This window comes from Lissotriton vulgaris, chromosome 9 (assembly GCF_964263255.1).
Source record: "Lissotriton vulgaris chromosome 9, aLisVul1.2, whole genome shotgun sequence".
NCBI lineage: Eukaryota > Metazoa > Chordata > Amphibia > Caudata > Salamandridae > Lissotriton > Lissotriton vulgaris.
Genome location: NC_141697.1, coordinates 138,438,642 through 138,462,812, shown reverse-complemented (window position 1 = coordinate 138,462,812; position 24,171 = coordinate 138,438,642). Strand labels below are relative to the sequence as shown.

At 48.3% G+C, this 24,171-nt stretch overlaps 1 protein-coding gene across 4 annotated transcripts in view; it reads right to left on the bottom strand.

The window, feature by feature from the left end:
* ZNF106 (zinc finger protein 106) overlaps positions 1-24,171 on the bottom strand; it is a 303,557-nt gene that overhangs the window by 186,834 nt on the left and 92,552 nt on the right. For all 4 annotated transcript variants that reach the window (XM_086937207.1, XM_086937206.1, XM_086937209.1 and 1 more), the window contains exons 8-10: positions 20,475-20,541; positions 13,089-13,243; positions 12,949-13,009 (exon numbers count right to left, since the gene is read on the bottom strand). In XM_086937207.1, coding sequence (XP_086793333.1) covers positions 12,949-13,009; positions 13,089-13,243; positions 20,475-20,541 — 283 coding nt within the window. The remainder of the gene's footprint in view (positions 1-12,948; positions 13,010-13,088; positions 13,244-20,474; positions 20,542-24,171) is intronic.

Below are 24,171 nucleotides of genomic sequence, written 5' to 3'. Positions count from 1 at the left end.
GCCATCTGATTGTCCTTGCCCGGGAGGTGCTCTGCCATGAGGAAGATGTTCCTCTGAATGGCCCACTTCCACATGCTCTGAGCCAGATGAGACAGCTGTGGAGAGTGTGTGCCTCCCTGTTTCTGGATGTAGTACATGGCCGTCATGTTGTCCGTCCGGATCAACACGACCTTGTTGCACAGATGTACTTTGAACGCCTTTAAGGCCATGAAGATTGCCATCAGTTCCAACACATTGATGTGCATCTTCCTTTGCTGAAGTGTCCACAGTCCCTGCACAGTGTAGTGGAGTACATGCGCTCCCCATCCCTGGAGAGAGGCGTCCGTCGTCAGGATGATCTGTGGGACAGGCTCTTGGAATGGTCGGCCCTTGCAAAGGTTTTGTGGATTCCACCAATGCAGAGAGTTGTACGCCCGACCGCTCACCAACACTAGGTCTGTCAGTTGCCCATGAGCCTGAGTCCACTGACGTGCAAGGCACTCCTGAAGCGGACGCATATGTAGTCTCGCGTGCGGGACAATGGAGATGCAGGAGGCCATCATGCCTATCAACTGCATGAACACCCTCGCTGGAAGCGAGTGTTGGGGTCTGAATCGTTGGATCAGCGCCTGGATACTGGCGATTCTCACTGAATTCGGCTGCGCAGTGGCTGCCAGAGTGTTGATTGTCGCGCCCAGATACTGTCGCACGTGGGCGGGCTGGAGATGGGACTTTGGGTAGTTCAGAGAGAATCCCAGATCGTGCAGGAGGTGAATGGTGCGTGACACGTGGTCTACGCACTGCTGTTCCGTCCTTGCCTGAATAAGCCAATCGTCTAGGTATGGAAAGACATGGACGTGCTGGCGACGGAGATGCGCCGCCACAGTCGCTAGGCACTTTGTAAACACTCTCGGTGCCGTGGTGACCCCGAACGGCAGGACTCTGAACTGGTAATGCTGGTCTAAGATCTTGAATCTGAGATACCTTCTGTGTGAAGGATGCAGGGGAATATGAAAATAGGCATCCTTCAGATCCAGCGTTGCTAGGAAGTCCCCCTGTTGAAGCAGGGGAAGCACCTGCTGCAATGTGAGCATATGGAAGTGCTCCGAGTTGATGTACCAGTTCAGGGGCCTGAGGTCCAGGATCGGCCTGAGTGATCCGTCCTTTTTGGGGATCAGAAAATACAGGGAGTAAACCCCCGTTCCCCTTTCTTGCAATGGAACGAGCTCTATTGCCCCTTTTTGCAGCATGACCAGAACTTCTTGCTGCAACAAGGTCAAGTGCTCGTCGGACATAGCACGGCTTCTTGGCGGTATGTCCGGTGGGATGGACGTAAGTTCTAGACAGTACCCGTACTGGATAAGAGACCTCACCCACCTGTCCGTGGTGATGGATCTCCACGCCGGCAGGAACTGCTGGAGTCTCCCCCCGACAGGTGTCGTGTGATCGGGGGGAAGTGACAAGACGTCACTGCTTGTTGGTGGTGGTGGACCTGGATGCATTGTTTCCACGTCCCTTGCCTTTGATATTGTTGCCTCTGTAGCCACCCCTGCCCTTGTTGTTGTTATACGAGGACTGGGTGTTACCATTGTAGTATTGTGTGGATTGGGATGCCTGTCCCCTCGAGGTGCCTCTTGAATTGGAGCGGCGAAAGGAACTACCCCGAAACTGCTGACTTTGCAAAGCCCCCATAGATTTGGCAGTTTCAGTATCTTTTTTCATCTTTTCTAGGGAGGCATCCACCTCAGGGCCGAACAGATGGTCAGGATTCACTGTTTGCCCCAATATTGTGGTTTGTATGTCGGGTTTGAACCCAGAAATTCGAAGCCAGGCATGACGTCTAAGTAACACACTTGTATTGATAGCCCTGGAGGCAGTGTCTGCCACATCTAGGGCACATTTGATGGATGCATTTGTAATGAGTTTACCCTCCTGAATGAGCATCTCCCCCGCCTCCTTATATTGGTCAGGCAAGTGTTGTAGGATGGCCTCTAATGTGTCATAATGGGCCCTATCATAACGTGCAAGCAGGGCTTGAGTGTTAGAGATCCTCCAGATGTTCGCTGCCTGTGCAGCAATGCGTTTGCCTGATGCCTCAAAGATCTTGGACTCTTTGTCCGGGGGAGGAGCGTCACCAGTAGTCTGCGAATTCGCCCTCTTTCGAGCGTTGGAAACCACCAAGGAGTCCAATGGCAAGTGTCCCTTAATATACGTGGGATCCGTGGGCGCCGCTTTATATTTCCTGTCGATGCGAGGATTGACCACGCGCGCCCGGGTGGGCTCCTTGAATACCTCCTGTGCATGCTTCAGCACCCCTTTAAGCATCGGTAGTGTTTTGACTTGTTTTTCGGCTACCGAGAAGGTGTCGACTAAGAAGTCCGCATCCACGGGGTCTGAGTGCAGTTCGACGTCATGGTTCGCTGCAGCTCTCTCTACTAATGCATTGAATGCCGCCGAGTCCTCTGTCGGGGACGTCTTTGCGGCGAAAAGTTGAGTGCCCTGCCCCGACTGCGGGTCGTCTGTGTCGCCTCCTGCTGTCCAGGGCACCTGCTCCTCTTCCGGATCCGAGTACGCAGGATAGTTGTACTCGGCCTCTTCCTCGTCCACATCAGGCACGGGGGAATGGGCCGGCGAGTGTTCCAGGGCTTGTGGAGACAGAGGTTCCATCAGAGCCGAAGAGTCCGCAGAGTACCTTTTGTTCTTGAGTGGAATCCTAAAAGGTTCCAAGGCCGGCTCCGACGTAATCTTTCATTTGAGGAGCGACAATTTTCCGGTGTTGGCGTCGATGATCACCTCACGACGTTCCTCCACCGCAAGCGGCTGGAGCCGAAGCTTCGACACCACCAAGGCAGCCTTCGGCGTCAATACTTCCTGAGAGTGTCCGCTCTGCTTAGGCGCGAAGGCCTTCGGCGCCGACTTGGGAGGAAGGGTAAAACGAATGGGCGTTTGTTCCTTGGCAGGCTTAGGCGTGGGCCTAGGCACTACAGTGTCCTGGCTGGGAACCACAGTAGACTGTTGGATCCGCCTTAAGGATTCTCCCACCTTCTTCGTAAGGGACGCCGAGGGCTGAACCGTCTCGAGCGACTCTTCGTCTTCGAGAGCCCGGTCGCCGGTAGGCCTCTTCTTCGGTGCCGACGCCCCATGGCCTGGCGCACCGTCGGCGTGACGCTTCTTCGAAGCCGTCTTCGGGTCCGCGACCCCTTTCGATGCCGACGCAGCCGCGTCGGATGCCTTCACCTTCGGCGCCGACCCAGAGGGCTTCGGGTCGGCCATTTTGGCGCGGCTCTTCTGGTCGGCCATTTTGGCGTGGCTCTTCAAGTCGGCCATTTTGGGTTTCGTGGAAGTTGACGCCTCCAGAACCTTCTTCACCAATGCCACTTTCGGTTTCGGTTTCGCATCCGAGGGTGCGAGACCAGTTGGCTTCACTTTCGGTTTCTTTTTAGAAATGTCCGTGACCGGGCCCGGAGGCGGGGACGTAGGACTCATTGTTAGATCTTGGGTAAGGCCCGAAGGCGATCCCTCGACCTGGGCCGTATGATGGGGAGTAACCCCAGAGTCTGGTTGGGGATGCTCTTCCTCCGAGCTATCACCCATCGTGGCACAAGCCAGATCGTTGTCCCCTACCTCGTCGGAGGCTTAGTCGCAGGCCTCCTCATCCGCGTCGTAGGTCTCTTCCTCGGACGCGGGGCCAGGGTCCGACCCTTGTACGTCGTCCTCTCCCTCGACCGATTCCTGGAAGATGTCATCGGGTGGGGGTGCCGAAGCCGACAATTGAGCCTGGAGCCGATTAGCCCGGCGAATCTTTAAAGTCTTCTTACTTCTAAATTTCGAACACGCCATGCAGGTGTCTTCACGGTGATCCGGTGACAGGCATGTATTGCACACGGGGTGCACGTCGAGGTGCGAATATTTAGAATGACACAGCGGACACTTCTTGAATGGAGTCCGCTCCATAGCAAAGGGTGTAGTGTAGGCCCGTCCGCGCCGAAAGCACGTGGAAGGGCAGTAAGAGATAGGAGCTGAGAGTCAGTAAGAACCCCGAACGCAACTATACCGACGCCCAGCCTAAAGACCTTTTGGTCTCAAGTAAAAAGTAGAACAACTATCGGTTCCGACAGAGGGAACCGAAACACATCCGAACCCAATGGCGGAAAAAAACAATCTGGGGATGGAGGCGATGCCCATGCGCACTGTAGTCCAGGGGAGGAGCCACCTATCTCGTGATACTTCGAAGACTCTTCCAGGACAACAATGTGCAATCATCCGGACCCAACACTAGGTGGCGGACTATGCACAGATATGAATTCAGCAGCCCACATGCCTCGAACGCCCATCTATGCCCGACCATGCCCAGCGTTAGCACCCCTGGCCCCTGCCATAACGACCGCCGCCACTACGAGGCCAGCTCTCTGCACGCTCTCAACCCCGGAAGGAACCACAACTGCTTCAAGGCCGCCCCTAAATGCACACACGGTCCCTTCACCTGCCGGTACTGCAGCGACAACAGCCACAGAGCAGACGAACCACCTGCCAAGAAAGACCTCAACCCCCTCCGATGCATACTACTGAACACCTGTTCCGCACGCAAACACGCAGTTGAGCTCTGGGACCTGCTCAACACAACCTCCCCGGATGGTCGCCTTCCCGACAGAGACCTGGTTGAACAACTCCTCCGCACCCGACATCGCCTTAGCCATCCCAGGCGGCTACATGATCACCTGAACAACATCAGGGTCTCGACTAGCACCGATGACGCGCTCAGCACCGCCAAACTCATGCATTTCCAGATCCACACAGACCCCAACTCCACCCTCAGAGGCACCCTAGTCTACGGCCCCCCCGGAACCCGCCCCCAGTTCAGCGACTCCATCGCCGACTTAATCAGCATGCACGCCCTGACCTCCACCGACTACATCCTCGTCGGAGACCTGAACTTTCACCATGAGAACAACAACAACTCCACAACCCTGATCGATAACCTCGCCAACCTCGGACTGAGACCACTCGTCACAACGCCCACCCACACCGCTGTCCACACGCTCGACCCAGTCTTCTCCTCAAGCCCACATGTCTCCATAAGCCACACCACCGAACTCCTCTGGGCCGACCACCGCTGCATCCACTTCACCTTCCAGAAACCCACCACACAACACTGCACCCAACAGATCAACCGCCGCCGCTGGAGCAAAATCACTGAAGACCAACAACATGCAAACCTCGCTCTCAGCCCACCCACCGAACCCTCCAACACAGACGTCGCTGCCCACAACCTCAGACACTGGATCGAGGCCAACACCCTCGCCACGCTGAAGAAACCTCCCGACAGAGACACCAGCAAGAGGGCCAACTGGTTCACCACAGAACTCCCAGATTCCAAGCAAGCCTGCCAGAAACTAGAGAAGAAATGGCACAGTGAACAAACTCCGGACAGCCACGCAGCACACAAGGACGCCGTTTGCAACCACCACCACCTCATCAGGGCTGCCAAGAAGACCTCCTTCAAAGACCGCCTCGACAACAACGCACACGACAGCAAGGAGCTCTTCAACATCATGAAGGAACTCTCTAACCCCAGCTCCAACACCAACGACATCCCGCATTCACAAGCCTTGTGCGACTCCCTCGCCACCTTCTTCCACCGCAAGATAGCAGACATCCACGACAGCTTCAACACCCATACAGCCCAACAGACAGCAACACAAGAGACCCTCCACACACCATCGACCACGTCCCTTTGCTAGCCTGGACCAGGGTGAGCATCGACGACATCATCAAGACCATGAGCACAATCCACTCCGGCTCTCAGTCAGACCCATTCGCGCACCACGTCTTCAACAAAGCAAGCAGCTCCATCGCACCCCACCTACGCAACGTCATCAATCTCTCCCTTGAGGCCACACCCTTCCCAGAGAGCTGGAAACACGCAGTGATCAGCGCCCTACTAAAAAATCCCAAGGCAGACCCAAGAGACCTCAAGAACTTCCGACCCATCTCTCTGCTCCCCTTCCAGGCCAAGGTCATCGAGAAAATCGTTAACAGACAGCTAACCCGATACCTCGAATAGAACAGAATCCTGGACCCTTCCCAGTCAGGGCTCCGCAGCAACCACAGCACCAAGACCGCCCTCATCACCGCCACTGACGACATCAGGACCCTGCTAGACAATGGGGAGACTGCAGCACTCATCCTCCTAGACCTCTCTGCCACCTTTGACACAGTCTGCCACCGCACACCTTGTGCAAGCCTCCACGCCACAGGGATCCGAGACAAGGCTCTAGAATGGACCACCTCCTTCCTCTCAAGCAGAATCCAGAGCGTCCGCCTCCCCCGTTCCGTAGCCTCCGAGACCATCTGCGGCGTACCCCAAGGATCCTCCCTCAGCCCGACACTGTTCAACATTTACATGGCCCCACTTGCACACGTCGCCCGACAACACGACCTCAACATAATCTCCTACGCCGACGACACTCACCTGATCCTCTCCCTCACAAAGGACCCCATCACCGCCAAAGCCAAACTCCATGAAGGAATGAATGCCGTCCCCGACTGGATGAAGATCAGCCGCCTGAAGCTGAACTCGGACAAGACAGAGGTCCTCATCCTCGGCTCCAACCAGTCTGCCTGGGACGACTCCTGGTGGCCAACAGCACTGGGGGCAGCCTAACCAGCCACGCAACCTGGGAGTCATTCTCGACTCAACGCAGTCAACGACCAAGCAAGTCAACGCTGTCTCCTCCTCCTGCTTCAACACCCTCCGCAAGATCTACAGATGGATCCAGACAGATACAAGAAAGACAGTCACCCAGGCACTTGTCAGCAGCAGACTCGACTAGGGAAATGCCCTCTACACTGGAGCCCCGACCAAGCTCATCAAACAACTACAACGCATCCAAAACGCCTCGGCACAACTGATCCTCGATGTACCACGACACGGCCATTTCACCCCCCACCTGAGAAACCAGCACTGGCTCCCCGTCAACAAGAGGATATCCTTCAAGCTCCTCATCCACGCACATAAGGCACTCCCACAAGACCAGCCCAGCCTACTTCAACAGACGGCTCTCCTTCTACACACCCAACCGCTAGCTATGCCCTGCCGACTTCTCAATCCCCACCGTCCCGCGCATCCGAAGAACCACCACCAGCGGGAGATCCTTCTCCCACCTCGCCGCCAAGACATGGAACACCCTCACACTGAGCCTACTACAGACCCAAGACCTGCTGATCTTCAGGAGGACACTAAAGACCTGGCTGTTTGATCAGTAGTGCCCCCCCCCCCCACCCCACCCCACCCCCACCCCCAGCGCCTTGAGACCCTCGAGGGTATGTAGTGCGCTTAACAAATGACTGATTGATTGAATAAGGAAACAGAAATGCAGTCCGTTAAATTAAGTGCAAGTGGACTGTGGACTATTTTATCGATCTTAAGATGGGGAGGGACTAAGTCTAACCCATGTATTAGACTAAAACATTTATAAATTATTGAGTGGAGATACAAATGTGATAGCAACATTATGTTGTCTTCCAAACAGATAATTCAAACCTAAACATTACGGGGAGGACAAAGATATGTGACCTCGAACACTGACTGAGAGGATATCTAGAATTGGCTACAAGAAAACGTGAACATCAGCATCACATTATCAGTGCTTCCCCCAAAGGTACTTTTCTTGTGAATCTGTGACGTGCCCAAGTACAAGGAGTCATTAGAATGAGGGCTGATTTATTTTATATATATTTTATTTATTCTGTCTGCACAGGGGTGATTCCATTCCCGCCTGAAACAGCTTTTGAAATAGGAAATCCCAAATTGATGCCCGGGATTTCAAAATAATTCAAACCAGATTTGCTGGCAACAAAAAAAAAAAAAAATAAGAAAGGTGCTTCTCTCCTCTAAATATAAGGTGCGGTGTAAGCGTGGCGTTCCTGTTTGAAGGATAGAAAGAATGAAAATTAAGGTGTGGAGTTGCATGGACAAAATGTTTTGTGAGTTTTGGAAAACAGGGTGGTAAGATGTGACAAGATTGTACCATAGCAAACATGGAATATTGTTTTGATATGTGCCCCAGCAAGAGGAAAGCAACACAAGGTTTTTTTGTAGTGGGCCTGTATTATGGATCATAACTAGGCTTAAGGGAATGTTTTGTAAATTGTCTCCTTTGGGGAGAGGGGTCCATAGTTGGCAAAACATTTTCATTATGGTGGGTATCATTGTTCTTTTTCTGTCTGTAAGTTTACAATAGTACCTGATATACCAATAATGTGATTGCAGATGGTTTGAATCAAAGTCTTGTTTTTTTGTGTTTTAAAAAAAAAAAAAAATACACAATTAGATTGGGTAAGGCTCTGGCTTATGTTATAAAAGACTGTTGGGATTGAACTGTTGGATAGTGCTGCTATCACCATGATAGGATTGATTTTTTGCTCTGTATTTTAAAGATTATAAATAATGTATTTTTGTTATATTGTATTTTTTTATAGGTGACCTTGCAAATCACTTTATCAGATATAGAGAGTATTATCTGTTGTCTTGACAAAGATGGAAATATAATTTTGACCATTGAAACGAGTCAATGCCTTTTTACCTATACGCAATCCAACAACACAAGGCACGGTGTAGAGTATCCATTGTACAATTACTGATCTCCGTGCCCTGGATACTGTCACATGATGGATGTGTAATATTTCCTATACTCTCTTTTTTATACTCTCTTTTTTATGATGTGTTTTTGACTGACTTATTTTTATTTGACAAACTTATATGTGATGTGTTGTATAGGGATTGTGCTTTCTTCTAGAACCCAAAACCCTTTTTAAGATGAATAAATGAATGTATACATTTTTTAAAGTACAGAGGTTTGTATTATTCCTTGTTTTATATGGTTTAATCGGTTCTAAGAAGGACAAGCGAGTTAATTAAGTGAGGGGTAGGTTTGGTTTGAATGTGACAGCTTGATTGTGGGCTAAGAGTGGAACAAGTTACCTAAAGGGAAACTAGCTTATCCCTTTGGGTGTAAGGGGCCCATCTTTTTTTCTACTGGCTCTTCAGTGGCAAACAAATCTAACCAAGGCTCTCCCCACCCCTGAAAGAGACCTTGCTCCACCTCTGAGTGAAGACGCCACTCGTGATCGACCAAGCACCGACAGCTGAGTTTGTCCTCCCTGGCGTTCAGAGGACTTGCCAGGTGTTGAACCACCAAGGTCATGCGCTGATGTTCCAGCCATGACCTGAGGCGAAGAGTCTCTTGACACGGGGTCCACGACACCATCCCGCCTTCTTTGTTGCAGTATGTTTATGTTTATTAAAACTTTTGTAGCGCGCTCTATTACCATGGGGTATCCTGGCGCAGTACCAAATGGTGGTGGTGTGGACTTTGCAAATCAGCATTATTTTCCCTTTGAGAAAGGGAAGGAATGCTTTCAGTGCCAGTCAGATCGCCCGGAGCTCCAGCAGGTAGATATGGAGCCCGGACTCTGCCGGAGACCAGACGCCTCTGATCTCCGCCTCTCCCAGTTGGCTGCCTCATCCCAGAAGTGATACATTTACCTCCACTATTAGATCTGGTTGGGGAGGGATCCGTCTCTGACCCAAGCTTGGTTCGTTAACCACCACTGCAGTTGTTGTGCAGTTCCCTCCTAGATCTAGACGTAGTCAGAAAGATTCCCCTGTTGCTGCGACCACTGGGACTTCAGGTCCCACTGCAGAGCCCGCATATGCCACTTGGCTTGATCCACCAGCAGGACGCAGGAGGCCATGAGGCCCAGTAGCCTCAGGGTCATTCTCACTGAAATCCAGGATAGAGGCTGAAACATCAGTATCATATCCCGAATACGCTGTGTCCAGAACAGCTCTGACGGGGGAGCGTCTGAAAAGGAGTCAGGTATGACTTTGGCACGTTGATAGTGAATCCCTGTTAGAGCAGGATGTCCGCCGTAGTCTGGAGGTGGGCGACGACAGCCTGGGGGGAGCCTGCCTTCACCAGCCAGTCGTCGAGGTAGGAAAAGACTGGAAACCCTGATCTGGGCAGATGAGCTGCGACCACCGCCATCACTTTCGGGAACACTAGAGGGGCACTGGATAGCCAAAAGGGAGCATGGTGAATTGAAAGTGCTCGTGGCCCAATGTGAACCATAGATAGTGTCTGTGGTCTGGCAGGACGGGAATATGGAAATAGGCTTTTTGGAAGTCCAAGGCCACCATCCAGTCTAAGGGGTCGACGACAGACAGGAGCTAAGCCAACGTGAGCATTTTGAACTTCTTTCCTGAGGAAGCGGTTGAGGGGCTTGAGGTCAAGAATAGGAGGCAGGCCTTTGTCCAGGAAGTAGCGGGAATAGCAACCAAGACCTACTTCTAGCGCAGGGTCCCGCTCTATAGCTCCCTTGGCCAAGAGAGCTGAGATTCCCTGGCAGAGAAGCGCCAAATGATCCTCTGACATGGGTTGGAAGGACGGTGGCATGAAGGGATGGGTAGTCGTGAAGGGGAGGAAGTAACCCCTTCGGATGATTTGCAAAACCCACCCGTCCGACGTGATGGATTGCCAGTGGGGGAGGTGATGGCGAATCCTACCTCCCACTGGGAGTTGATGGGCCTGAAACATAGGACTAAGAAGGTTTTGAGGCTGCGGTGTGGGGATGTGGTAAGAGGGGGGGTGGTGGTGGAGGGCAACCATCCTTTCCACTGGAATCCATGTGATGGGCTTGGACCAAGTGCCCAGGAGGACATCAGAGGGTAGCACATCCGCAGCCACGCAGAGGCTGGGCAGCTTGCATGAGCGGGCAGCTAGGCTGGTCCAGACGGGGCTGGGCACCCCTTCCGTCGCCACGAAAGGGACGTAAAGCAGGCTAGAGAGGGCGAGAAGGCACAGCAAGGCCAAATGATCTGGCCATAGCCCTAGAATCTTTAAAGCGCCTTAGCGCCGAGTCTGCTTTGTCGCCAAAAAGACGACGGCCATCAAAAGACATGTCCATCAAAGTTGACTGGACATCCACTGAAAAAGCCAGATGTCCTCAACCAGGCATAGTGCTTAAGGGCCATCAACATGACAATCGTTCTGCCCAGGAGTCAGTGGTATCCAGTCGACCGCTTATCAGGAATTTGGCTGTGTTGCTCCTATTCGCCACTGCCTGGGAGGAACGTCCCAGGCCTCCTCCGGGCACTGAGCCAGCACCTACGCAACCGTATACCGGATGGTATGGGAGCATCGGCCCAAGAGGAATGCAGTATTCAGGGACCGCAGTGCCAAGCTGGAGGGAGAGAATATGCGCTTCCCAAGATAGTCCAGCTTCTTGGATTCCCTATCTGGAGAGGCAGAAGGGAATGCGCTCTTTGAAGAAGAGGTTTGGACCACTAAGCTCTCGGGGGAAGGATGTGGACTGAGGAACACTGGTGGTGGCGGGCAACCATCCTTTCCACTGGAGTCCATGTGATGGGCTTGTGATGGGCTTTGACCAGGTGCCCAGGAGGACATCAGTGAGGGCCTCATTTAAGAGCAATAGAGGCTCAGAAGTGAATGCCGAAGGCTGAAGCACCTCGGTCAGGAGGTTCGTCCTGACTGCCACTGAAGGGAGCTTAAGGCCCAAGACCTTGGCCGCCCTTTGTACCACCACAGCATAGGACGCTCCTGCCTCCGTAGCCGCAGTAGGGGTAGAAAGAATGCCAAGGTCTGGGGAAGTGTCCATTCCACTGGCGTTAGCCTGGTCCTCTCATCAGTCCAGTTCTTCAAGGTGGTCTGTTAGAGGGTCCAGCGACCCCTTCCAGTCCTCATCACCACCATCTGAGCAGTAGGAAACACCAGGGATGAACAGGGATGAACAGGGGAACATCGTTCCGGTTCTGGTTCCATCTCTGGGATGGGGACAGCGCCGGCCAGGGAAGGTCAAGTGAGATCGACTGGCGTTGATCCAGCTCCAGATAAGCGGGGCCCTCCGGCACCGGAGCCGCTAGCATAGAAGGCCCAGGACCGCCGACCTGTTCCGGGGCCCGAAGGTGCGCCCGCGGAGGTGGGCTGTCCAAAGACAAGGTGTAAGGCATCGTAAAATTGGCGGAGTTGGGCAGGGGACGCTGCGGCTCCTAGAAAAGGGGGAGGCACAAAGTCGTCCCTGAATCAGGCGTCAGAGACGGAGCCTTTGAGCGGCGAGGGTCCGAATCCCGCATCATGTCAGCTGACTGATGGAGAGAAGGCGAGGAGTGATTGAGCTTCCCCAAAGACCTCGACGACTTGGAGTGTGAGGAGGAGTGGTGGCTCAGTGAACAGCCTCGAGACCTTCCTCTCGAAGGAGACCTGGAACGATGTGGAGATGACCGCCAGGCCTCTAGTAAATTTCGGGACCACTCCTGCAAAGTCTTCGGATGCATGGCCTGGCAGTCCGAGCATGACTAGGTCGCGGTCGCGCTACAGTCACCAGACACACGAGGTTCGGGTCCGTCTGAGACAACATCTCAAGTCTTGAAACCGGTCCAACACTGGGACATCTTTCGCGCATCAGGAGTCGAAGACTCGAAAAAGATGTCGACAAAACATCTAAAAAAAGCTAGCCAAAAAACAGCTAAGGGGTAGCTCTCTACGGATCTGCGCTAGGTTGGCACAAAAAGAAAGAACTGATCTGAGCACAAAGGGGAGGAGTCTATGTAAGCACAGCGACGTCATCCCAGGGACCACAAAGCCAACGACTGACGTGGAGTTAACCGACGCCACCTAGCAACACGCAGGTTTACTGCTAAGAAAAATCTCTGGATCTATTCTGACACCTGGGGAAAATTCTAAGGTAAGGTATCTACAACTGTCTCTTTCAGATAGAGAATTTTGAATGTACAGTTTAGAACCTGAATTAAATAAACACAAATGAGTATAGTCAGGATCCCAAACATACAACACTATATAATATTAATTGGTAAATGTCTTAGCAAAACATCTTGAAACAAATAAAGGGTCTGCCTAGGATGGCAGAAGTCAGCTATGCAGTCGGTACCTTGCAGACCTTGCAGGATCTGGATTCTCTGGGTCCTCATTGCACTCATCTCCATGGTTATCTAGAAAACAGAAGAGAGAGTGTTTCAGCTCAGCTGCATTTTCCTACAATGCCTTGCTTCAACCAGGTTATAACTGTACCTGCTGCTTCAAGACCATTAGATGCTGCACTTCAACATATGCTGCTTGAAGGGTTGCACGCGCCTGCAGCATTTTGGTATCCAAACTCTGTAATGATCCACTAAGCTCTTCCTCCCGCAAGGAAATGGACAATAACTGGTCTACTTGGGAACGCTCTGCAAAAGAAATTGACAGATTTTACACCAAGTTCCATTAGCTAAATGATGAAGGAATCTCTTGTTACACACTTCTGGAAATGCTGGGTACAAAGTAATAGATAAGAACCACTTTCAACACCGTGTATTAACCTTCTCTAAATACTTTCACCCATAGATCAGTATACATAGAAAGTAATATTAACCAAGTATGACTCCAAATAATTATTCAGTATGTCTGAAGACTATTTAATGGTGAGGAATACTTGTCAGAGTTTTCTGAGATCAGGCAGAGGATCTCATATTTTACAATTCCAAAGTACTCCTCTCTTGCATTAGATCATTAATAAACATGCTCTTCTGAGTTCAGTGTCAAGCGGTCCAAGTCATTAACTGCTCTCAGCCATGAAAATGCATTTTTGGAAGCGAAGACAAGGTGAATGTCAGGTGTATAACCTCAATTAAGAACCAGTGCCGATAAAAAATGTTGTCAGATTGTCAAATATAAAATTTTACCTTTTAAATGTTGCCCATATATTAGAACATACCTTTGTGAAAAGCACCATGCTTTTTATCGATAGCTCTGTGAAGGTCTTTTCTTAGCAAATTTGTAAAGGACTCCAATGGAACACAATTTGGCTCTTGGTGCCAAGACCATGACATTTACTGTAAACCCAAATGGTTCTACATTGCCTATTTGGTAAAAAGCAACAGCCTCCACTAAATGGTTATTCGCAGTGCAAATATCTGTAATGGTGTAAGCACTTTCTCACATACAGAAATTAAGGTATGTGTAGAGATGCAATGTATGAATATATGATTCACAAAGGAAGAGCTGGAGATTTATTATCAAGTTATAAATGCCTCTAAACTTCTTGATGAAAGATGCTCTAAGATGGTTTGATGTTCCAAAAGTAAGGGTTCTGTTCCTATAGAACCAGAAAGATATTTTTTGTACCCAAGGAATATAGTTCACTCCACTGAAAGCAATTATAAACAAGTATCGGCAAAGCCATTGAGTCTGGCTTGCTTGTATTACACACTGTAGGCAAAGGATGGCACTAATTACTCTTTGAATGCAAAATTGTGAAGCATAAAGTGACTGTAGTTGCTTCACCTGTAACAAAATGCTTACAATTGCACAATTGAAACATCCACAATATGTTGTGCCTCTGGTTTGTATGGAACCTATTAGCATGGAACAGACCGCAATGGCCGTCTACTGCTAGATGTTAAAAAGGTTGAAGTGAAAATAACCAGCTAGCATGAATCTGAAAGATACCATTCGGACACCTTACCTGGAATTGTAAACATTGCAAAGTGTTTGGTGAATACACTTTAGAGATCAGTCACATTCCATTCTAAATTGTAATGAAGAAAAGAGACTGTTTATGCAGGAGAGCTTCAGCTAAAATGAGCACATGGGCTTAGAAACTGTAAGAACTACACTGAATTATAGAGATGGGGTCACTTCCATAACCAGACAAACTTACATAACTAACTTCTGAAAGCGTTGTGAATTGCAAAGAACCCCTAAAGTGCATTACCGTACAGACTGTATCATATAACTGCCAACTGATAAGCATTTATGAAGGAATGTTGTAAATGCGTTTCTGTTGTCATTGCTCTGGCTAGCGTTGTATGGATCATAATGACGATCAGCTGTATTTGTTTACCAATTCCAAAGTTAGATAAGCCTTCTGAAACATTAAATATTACTGTTTGATGGTGCTCATTTTGTCAGGAGTTCAACAGCAAAATGTCTGGAGAAGGGCCAAGAGAATGGTACTAAAGCCCTTCGTAAACATGCAAAGGTCAATTAACTTCTACAGAAGAGAAGGGTGCATTGTGGAGGACTGGGTGCTAGGAAGCCAGAAGCTGTAGGGCTAAGCACAAAGGGGGAGGCGGGGAGGGAGGGTAATCTTCACAGGTCATAAGGCACTTCCTGGCTAATTGCATTAGAGTGGTATACACCATCTCTGCTTTAGTACCCCCCTTTGTGTGGCAACAATTAGTAGTTTTACTGGCTTCCTGCTTCGATAGTTGTGCATCAGCTTAGCATTACACACTTGTGATCCCTTCCCGGTCTCCTTATTTGTTATTTATCTGATGTATTGGTTTATAGTTGACTAGCTGCTGCAAGGTCTCCGATATCAGGCGCCCTGTGGAGCACTGCTGGTATCCAGGTCGATATCGACTCTCAAGACCCCAACACCTATTCATGATTCAGATAAGTGTTCCTTACAAGTTAAGTGTTTAATATAAGATTCCCACCACTGTTCTTGCATGTATGCAGATCATTCTCCCTTCATTACCAGTGTGCATATAATGTTGTCTTATCAGTGTTCCATCCTTGTGGCAGAGGATTACCTTCGCAGATCACTACTTCCTGACTCCAGGCCAGGTTTTTGCATCTCTTATCTAAAGCCAACAAGATGTTCTGCCTCCCTCTCTCAACCTTCCCTGCGTTATCCTCCTTCCTCGCGAGAAGTTACAGTATAAAAGCCACCTCCCTGGAAAGTCAAGCATAGCTACGGAAGCTTGACATTTAAATAGTAATATAGTTAACAAAACACTAACCATGACCCCAAAATATTTCAGATTGCCTCCTCTGATTTCATACACATAGTATACCATTAATGCCAGAAAATTAAGACTATAATGCATAAAGGACCTGAACCTGGGCTAATTGCCCGATCGACAGGAGAGGGCAAATAATGATGCTGAAAGGGGGTACAATCTTGGGGAAGAAATGACATAATGCTATTAGAACATCCCACCTAGTGAGAGTACTATGTTCTAAATGAAAAGAAATGGAGAAACATCAGAATATTAAAGCAGAAGGTCGGTCCCAGCCATTTATGGCCATGAGACACTCTAGTGTCTTTAACGTATCTCTCGACATTCTAATGTTCGAATATTAAATCACATAAAAACTGGTATTCCACTTTTCAAAATCAAGGTTGAAATTTGTGCCATCACTACGGTAATGAATTACTCACTAAATGCATCTCATTTTCAATGCTCAAATAGTCTAGTATATATGTGCACTAAACCCCTGATGAAAGATTTATATTGATAACGACCCAGGGGATCGCCTTTATTTATTACTTGGTTTAGTCTATTTAACACTAATCAGGGAGAGACACACTGCTGAAATGGCATAATGATATATTCCTGACCAGTCTATCCTAATGACATTTTAAGCGCAGTTGCTCTCTGAGTAGGTGTATGAATACAGACAGACAGTGCCACAGCAATGTAATTCAGGTTCATTGGTGACAGGAATGCTTTTAGAGTAAGATAAACTTTCTCAGTTACACTATCTTTCTGAGAGCTTGTTGTTCTTGGGGGGGGTCCCATCTTCCATGCACAGCCAACCTTGAAATAAGGAGTTGGATTTGACCGAGCGATAGGATGAGACCTTTCGGAAGGAACCCTGTTCTGCACGTTACATTGTTGTTCCCCATAATATAACAACTGAAGAGCTGTGGAGTAGAGGGCTACATGCTCTTCCAATATCTTTTTCCATACTACCAAGGGTTTGCTAGGCTCCATGGAAATGGTCTGATATGGAACATTGCTGTGTCTAATTTGAGCCGGTGGTTTACCGTGCTCTGCACCGCACACTTAATTGTCTTGTCAACACTGCACTTATGACAGTCTGCCACAAAGTGGCAATGCTCATCTAATTTAGAGATGCGCACAATAGGTGTTTATAAATACAAGACAAACAAAAAATTACTAATACCGGCCTTCCCAGACATTTATTTAGCTTTGGGGACCTGGAATAATCTGAACTTTTACACTTGCATGTGTTAGTTGTTTTGGCAACGATGACAGGGGCGATGGGTGGTGCAAGCTGCAGCGGTCTACTGGTCAGAGCCCTAGCACATTGCATGTCATGGGGTGGTAAAATGTAATCTTGAAGACTTCTTGTCCAGGGCCTTGTTTTGGCACGGCTCGATTATAGCAATGCTATTTATCTAGGGGCCCCTGAGTACTCCTTGTCCAGACTCCAACGTACTCAGAATGCGGCGGCCAGGCTCATCATGAACCTTTCCCCTAGAGTGTCGGCTAAGCCCGCCCTCAAAGCCCTACACTGGCTCCCTGTTCGCCAGAGAGTAGAGTTCAAGGCCCTATGTACCACCCACAAGCTTATGAATGGAGCTGGCCCTGACGCACTCAGACATATGGTTACCCCATATAAGGCCTCAAGGTCCCTTCGCTCCGACGCCGAACATCTTGCCACGGTGCCCAAATTCAGGAAGGCTCGTTCTGGCGGACGCCGCTTCTCGGTAAAAGCCTCCACAGCCTGGAACCTACTCCCCCTCAGCTTACGTTTGGAACCCTCCCACATAGTGTTCCGTAGGAAACTTAAAACATTCTTGTTTCCCAATTAATCCTTTCCTCCCCCCTCTCTGGACAGCGACAGGTTTAATAGCGCGGGGATGCCTACGGGTCACCAGGCGCTCTAGAAATCGCGAAATAAAAATAAAATAAAATAAAAATAAGACAGAACATTATAGGGCTAGCTTTGTTCAATGTTCTTCTTGTTTACTGGATACTATGTCCTGCATAAATCTATGGAGCAAATCTGTCTCTGTGATAACTGGGAGCAAATTGTTGGAGCAAAAAGCATTGCTAATTTTAGTAGTCTAAAGTGGTATGAAATTCCTGTACTGGTTTATGTTTTCCCCACTAGAAAGCAGCAGGAGTATTATTCCTTTGAATCCTCATACCAATACTTTTTTTAACCAGAAGTTGCACCCGAAGGCTGCTGACAGGTGGAACAGGAAAGTGAAAATTAATTGCCTTGTACGTTTTTATTTGCCTCTCCTGGTGCAGAGTAGGCCTCTGGGCCTGCTGTCGCTGCTAGCAGGATGGATGAATCAGAGGTAGACTTTTCCAGAAGTTTTCAGCTGACCTCTGTAGAACGAATTTTCCTTTAACTGCAGCAAACCTACTTCAATTCTTCATGTATTTCTGCATCTTCTGGATCTCTCCAGCTACTGAAGATTTGAAGAGATTTACGATTAAAAATAGGACCTTGAATTTTGAGTCAGGCATACAGTAGTCTCATGCAGGAGTCTCAAACAGGAGGAATGACTCAAAGACATAATGTGGGCCCAATAATGAGAGACATCAACACTGGCTACTTTGTGCATCTGATCATTTGGCCAACATGATCCTCTTTTAGAATCTGTATTAAACGTTTAGTCTCTTGGGAGCAGAACTAAAAATTGCTCCAGTAAAGGACTAAGAAGAACAATGGAATAGTCGGAGCGGAAACTTAATACATTTTCAGATAGATTCTCATCCGGTTATAAGGTACCCTAACTAGTGAACTGTAATTTCTTTCATGTTGTTTGGGTTCGACACAGACACACCTCTGAACTTATTAGGGTGGGTTCAAGGAACTCTGCGATTAGCTGTACCTGTGGAGTTAAAAATTAGCCGCATTGTCTCCACATTAAACAGGTCGGTGATGGCACTTTCACTGCTGAATGCATCCACATCATAGGTCTCCATGGTGAACAGAAGACAAATAAAGATTGTGGTAGCACTCAGACAAAGCAACAAAGAACTTTTCATGGATGGTTTCCCTGAAGCATCCCAGAGGTGTAATAGCAGACTCCACAACTTCAAAGTTGATGGTTTCAACTCTCATTACTGTTTCGATAGGATGGGACTCAACTCACATTGCCCTTTTGATTGAACGGGATTTTAGGAGGAAAATCCTTTCTTTTTCGGAGAAGGCTCAACTAAGGTCTCCACTGAGCTCCTTCTGTCTTGAAGCCGACAAAGAAAAAGGAAACCTTTTAAAACATGTCTAACTTCTTAATGGTGTTACAGTCCGGAAAACAAACCAATTAAACTATGTAGTTATCTTTCCAAGTCTACTCACAATCATGTGTAAGGGAAAATCTCAAACAACTGGCCCAGAAGTTATAATGGCATATGGAGAGTGACTCCCTACTGTAATAAAAAGAGAAAAATAAATATTCTATATCCTTAAAAAGGTTGAGCTTGGTTTGTGATGTCCAATATCTTTTTCAAATATCAATAAAAAACAATAAGCCTTAAAAAGGTCAAATGATGTTTGTGGATTTTTGTTCCAAAGAACTACCCAACTGGCAATGAAAAAACTTTACTACCCAACCTCCCTGCGCTTGAATCTTGGGATCCATTAGAGCAGCCATGTCAACATTCTTCTATTTATAGAGAATATCTCTATGCAGCATAACTTGAAGTTTTTTTTTTAATGACAAATTAAAGTTGTTTTTTCAGTAAAATGTGTTGTGTGGTGTAATGTTTATAATTAGAATAGGCCCCTTAAAAAAAGGACAAATAAGACATCTTCAAAAAGTAATGTTTTCTTTATGAAATCATTTACCAGTATCTCAAATGTATCTCAGGATTCTACACATAGGCACAGAAATGATCATGCTTATGAACACCAAAGATTCCGTTAAGAGGGAGGTAGCTGTACAAATAACCATGAATGTGCAGTCAAAAAGCCAAAGAAGCAACTGCATCTCAGAAAGACAATCTGGTTAAAACTCCTGTGAGTAACATGAGGCAGAACCGAGAAATATAAGGAATTAATAGTGCTTCCCTTTAATTAAGGATGCATTTAAAAGAGTAAATGTAGAATATCCACCTTAGGAGGAAGCTCAACCCTTTGGCTGAAAGACAAACTAATTTGGCATCTCCTCACACTTAAATACACCAAAATGAAGGCAATTCATCTTTGAAGAAAGGGGAGCTACTCAATAAAAGTGACCATAATCTCCCTTTAAAAGACCAACGTTTCTCACTATACCCACTTCTTATATATCTACCCCATATTAGCCTTATGCAAGTCATCAAATACTATGACAAATATGTTGTACGTATTTAAATGTGAAGGACTGGGCACTCACCAAAGATTTATTTTGTTTCTTTGAAATTCTTGGGTGGAGGTCATCTAGATCAGAGGCTGCACTCATCTTAATCACCCACAACTTATTTCTCTAGTTTCTACACAGTAATGATATATCATTATTATATATTACTGCTATAAATCATGTATCAAATGATAAAACACTGAAACCATTTCAAGGGGCTCCTACACATTGGAGAAATGGCAAACTAGCACTTCGTGTAATACATAATTAACCAAAAAAGGCAACAATTTCACTCCTTATTGAAAAACTGAATGAGTTTATACGGAAATATTACAATTAATTACTCTAACAATTATCATTACCTTTTTTGCCTTTTATTTTTCTGCGCTTATTTTTCCGTTCCAAACTAGGGATTTCAGGAGAACAATCCTGGTAAAACAAAATGTAGTTGGAGAAGAATGTGATACCTTCAGAAAATATAGTAGTCAAATGGTTATGAGGCTCAAAGATATGAAAAAAAAACAGAGTAGATGTTTAAACAAAACCATCATTGAGAAATAAACATAACCCAAACTGTGTATTGCGAAAACAATCCACATAGCCACAGAGTCAGTTGGTTTTCCACAAAGTAACTAACACTCTATACAAATATAAGTTCACAATGTTACGACTAGGTTACCTGCATTACATTGTGTTACACCAACATCTTTTGGCGTGTTTCCCCTATCTTTTTGCTTTCTGACCTCCGGTTTTTAGGTCTCGGCGTCAACGCGCGGAAGCGCGTCTCCGCCGAGATCTTATGTCAGGGACTATGCTTCCCAGGAGACAGCCTTGGCCACGCGCATTGCCTCTTCAAGGAGGCGATTTCCGCTGGCCACGCGCTCGCGAACGCGCTCAGCTGCTGTCTCCTGGGAAGCAGCTACACCACACGTGCATGCGCAGAAACAGCGACAGACACACACACGAGCGCTCATGCACGCACGCACGCACGCACCCACACATACAGCAAACCCACCCCCGGCGTCGCATGCATACACACACACATACACACGTGCACCGAGCATCCCCCCCCCACCCCTCCGTTGTCGCACCCTCCCCCACCCCTCCCCTCCGCCGTTGCACCCCGCCCCCACCCCTCCGCCGTCGCGCGCACGCACACACACACACACGCAGACATACAGGCATTCTCTCCCCCCCCCGCCCCGCTCACCGGTCAAAGGCCCTCCGGACACGCAGACATACAGGCATTCTCTCCCCCCCCACCCCCCCCCCCCCGCTCACCGGTCAAAGGCCCTCCGACCGCGGGGCTCTCCCTCGGTGCTCCTCCAGGCACTCCGTGGGCGCGGGCTTCACAAATCGGAAGTCCCGCCCCACGATAGGTTTCGTTTTCTCAGTCCCGCCCCACGATAGGTTTCGCTTGCAGCTCGTTGGGTATAAAAGCTTGTCGATCCAAGTGTGTGTGTATTGCAGATGTTATCCCTTTTTACAACAAACCTTGACCTCACCAGAGATTCGTAATTGTCCAAACATTCCTCTATCTTGGTTAGTTTTTGTGTAATAGGAGATAGCAAGGTAGTTAAAATACTCTCAAATGTCTTCCACTGTTCTAAATCACAGTTCGAGTTAATACCATTTCCCGCTGCATAATTGGTATCACCATCAACCAAATCGGCATTAATTATAGGACTGCCCTCCTCGGGTGAGACACTGTCACGGGTTTTGTTCGACCTTGCCACTTTTGCTCTACAAGGCCTTTGTGGTCCTCCTCCCCGCTTCCTTTTTACTGCCGGTTCCAGAGTTAATCATTTGGTAGAGGTTTTTTTATTTGAGGATGTGGCAGATGCACGTGTAGAGACGCTGGCTGTAATGTTACTTTGGGTCAGTGGCGATTTTGGGGAATCCTCTAGTGTTCCAAGGGGATATGGAACTTCAACGCCAACCTCAATATTAGTCGATGGTATAATAATGATTACATCTTGATGAGCTGGCGAGCGAGCTGTAGCTATAGTCCCTAGGGAAGATCTCCTATTTAATAACGGGACCAGAGACAACAGATGCTCGGTACAGAGGTCGCCCTAAGAATAAACTGATCAAGCGTCCCCACCACGCTGCCACCATGAGAAGTACCTAGGTATTTCCTTTCCTGTTTGCCCATCTTTAATAACTTAAGTGAACTTAAGCCAACTGGTAATGCAGAGTAGTGAGTAGTGAGTGCAGAGTGGTAGTGCAGAGTAGTGAGTGCAGAGTAGTGAGTGCTGAGTAGTGAGTGCTGAGTAGTGAGTGCAGAGTAGTGAGTGCAGAGTAGTGAGTGCAGAGTAGTGAGTGCAGAGTAGTGAGTGCAGAGTAGTGAGTGCAGAGTAGTGAGTGCAGAGTAGTGAGTGCAGAGTAGTGAGTGCAGAGTAGTGAGTGCAGAGTAGTGAGTGCAGAGTAGTGAGTGCAGAGTAGTGAGTGCTGAGTAGTGAGTGCTGAGTAGTGAGTGCAGAGTAGTGAGTGCAGAGTAGTGAGTGCAGAGTAGTGAGTGCAGAGTAGTGAGTGCAGAGTAGTGAGTGCAGAGTGGTAATGCAGAGTAGTGAGTAGTGAGTGCAGAGTGGTAATGCAGAGTAGTGAGTGCAGAGTAGTGAGTGCAGAGTAGTGAGTGCAGAGTAGTGAGTGCAGAGTAGTGAGTGCAGAGTAGTGAGTGCAGAGTAGTGAGTGCAGAGTAGTGAGTGCAGAGTAGTGAGTGCAGAGTAGTGAGTGCAGAGTAGTAAGTGCTGAGTGCAGAGTAGTAAGTGCTGAGTGCAGAGTAGTAAGTGCTGAGTGCAGAGTAGTGAGTGCAGAGTGCAGAGTAGTGAGTGCAGAGTGCAGAGTAGTGAGTGCAGAGTAGTGAGTGCAGAGTAGTGAGTGCAGAGTAGTGAGTGCAGAGTAGTGAGTGCAGAGTAGTGAGTGCAGAGTGAGTGCAGAGTGAGTGCAGAGTGGTAATGCAGAGTAGTGAGTAGTGAGTGCAGAGTGGTAATGCAGAGTAGTGAGTGCAGAGTAGTGAGTGCAGAGTAGTGAGTGCAGAGTAGTGAGTGCAGAGTAGTGAGTGCAGAGTAGTGAGTGCAGAGTGGTAATGCAGAGTAGTGAGTAGTGAGTGCAGAGTAGTGAGTGCAGAGTAGTGAGTGCAGAGTAGTGAGTGCAGAGTAGTGAGTGCAGAGTAGTGAGTGCAGAGTAGTGAGTGCAGAGTAGTGAGTGCAGAGTAGTGAGTGCAGAGTAGTGAGTAGTGAGTAGTGAGTGCAGAGTAGTGAGTGCAGAGTAGTGAGTGCAGAGTAGTGAGTGCAGAGTAGTACGTGCTGAGTGCAGAGTAGTAAGTGCTGAGTGCAGAGTAGTAAGTGCTGAGTGCAGAGTAGTGAGTGCAGAGTGCAGAGTAGTGAGTGCAGAGTGCAGAGTAGTGAGTGCAGAGTAGTGAGTGCAGAGTAGTGAGTGCAGAGTAGTGAGTGCAGAGTAGTGAGTGCAGAGTGAGTGCAGAGTGGTAATGCAGAGTAGTGAGTGCAGAGTAGTGAGTGCAGAGTAGTGAGTGCAGAGTAGTGAGTGCAGAGTAGTGAGTGCAGAGTAGTGAGTGCAGAGTAGTGAGTGCAGAGTAGTGAGTGCAGAGTAGTAAGTGCTGAGTGCAGAGTAGTGAGTGCAGAGTGCAGAGTAGTGAGTGCAGAGTGCAGAGTAGTGAGTGCAGAGTGCAGAGTAGTGAGTGCAGAGTGCAGAGTAGTGAGTGCAGAGTGCAGAGTAGTGAGTGCAGAGTGCAGAGTAGTGAGTGCAGAGTGCAGAGTAGTGAGTGCAGAGTAGTGAGTGCAGAGTAGTGAGTGCAGAGTGAGTGCAGAGTGAGTGCAGAGTGGTAATGCAGAGTAGTGAGTAGTGAGTGCAGAGTGGTAATGCAGAGTAGTGAGTGCAGAGTAGTGAGTGCAGAGTAGTGAGTGCAGAGTAGTGAGTGCAGAGTAGTAAGTGCAGAGTAGTAAGTGCAGAGTGCAGAGTAGTGAGTGCAGAGTGCAGAGTAGTGAGTGCAGAGTAGTGAGTGCAGAGTAGTGAGTGCAGAGTAGTGAGTGCAGAGTA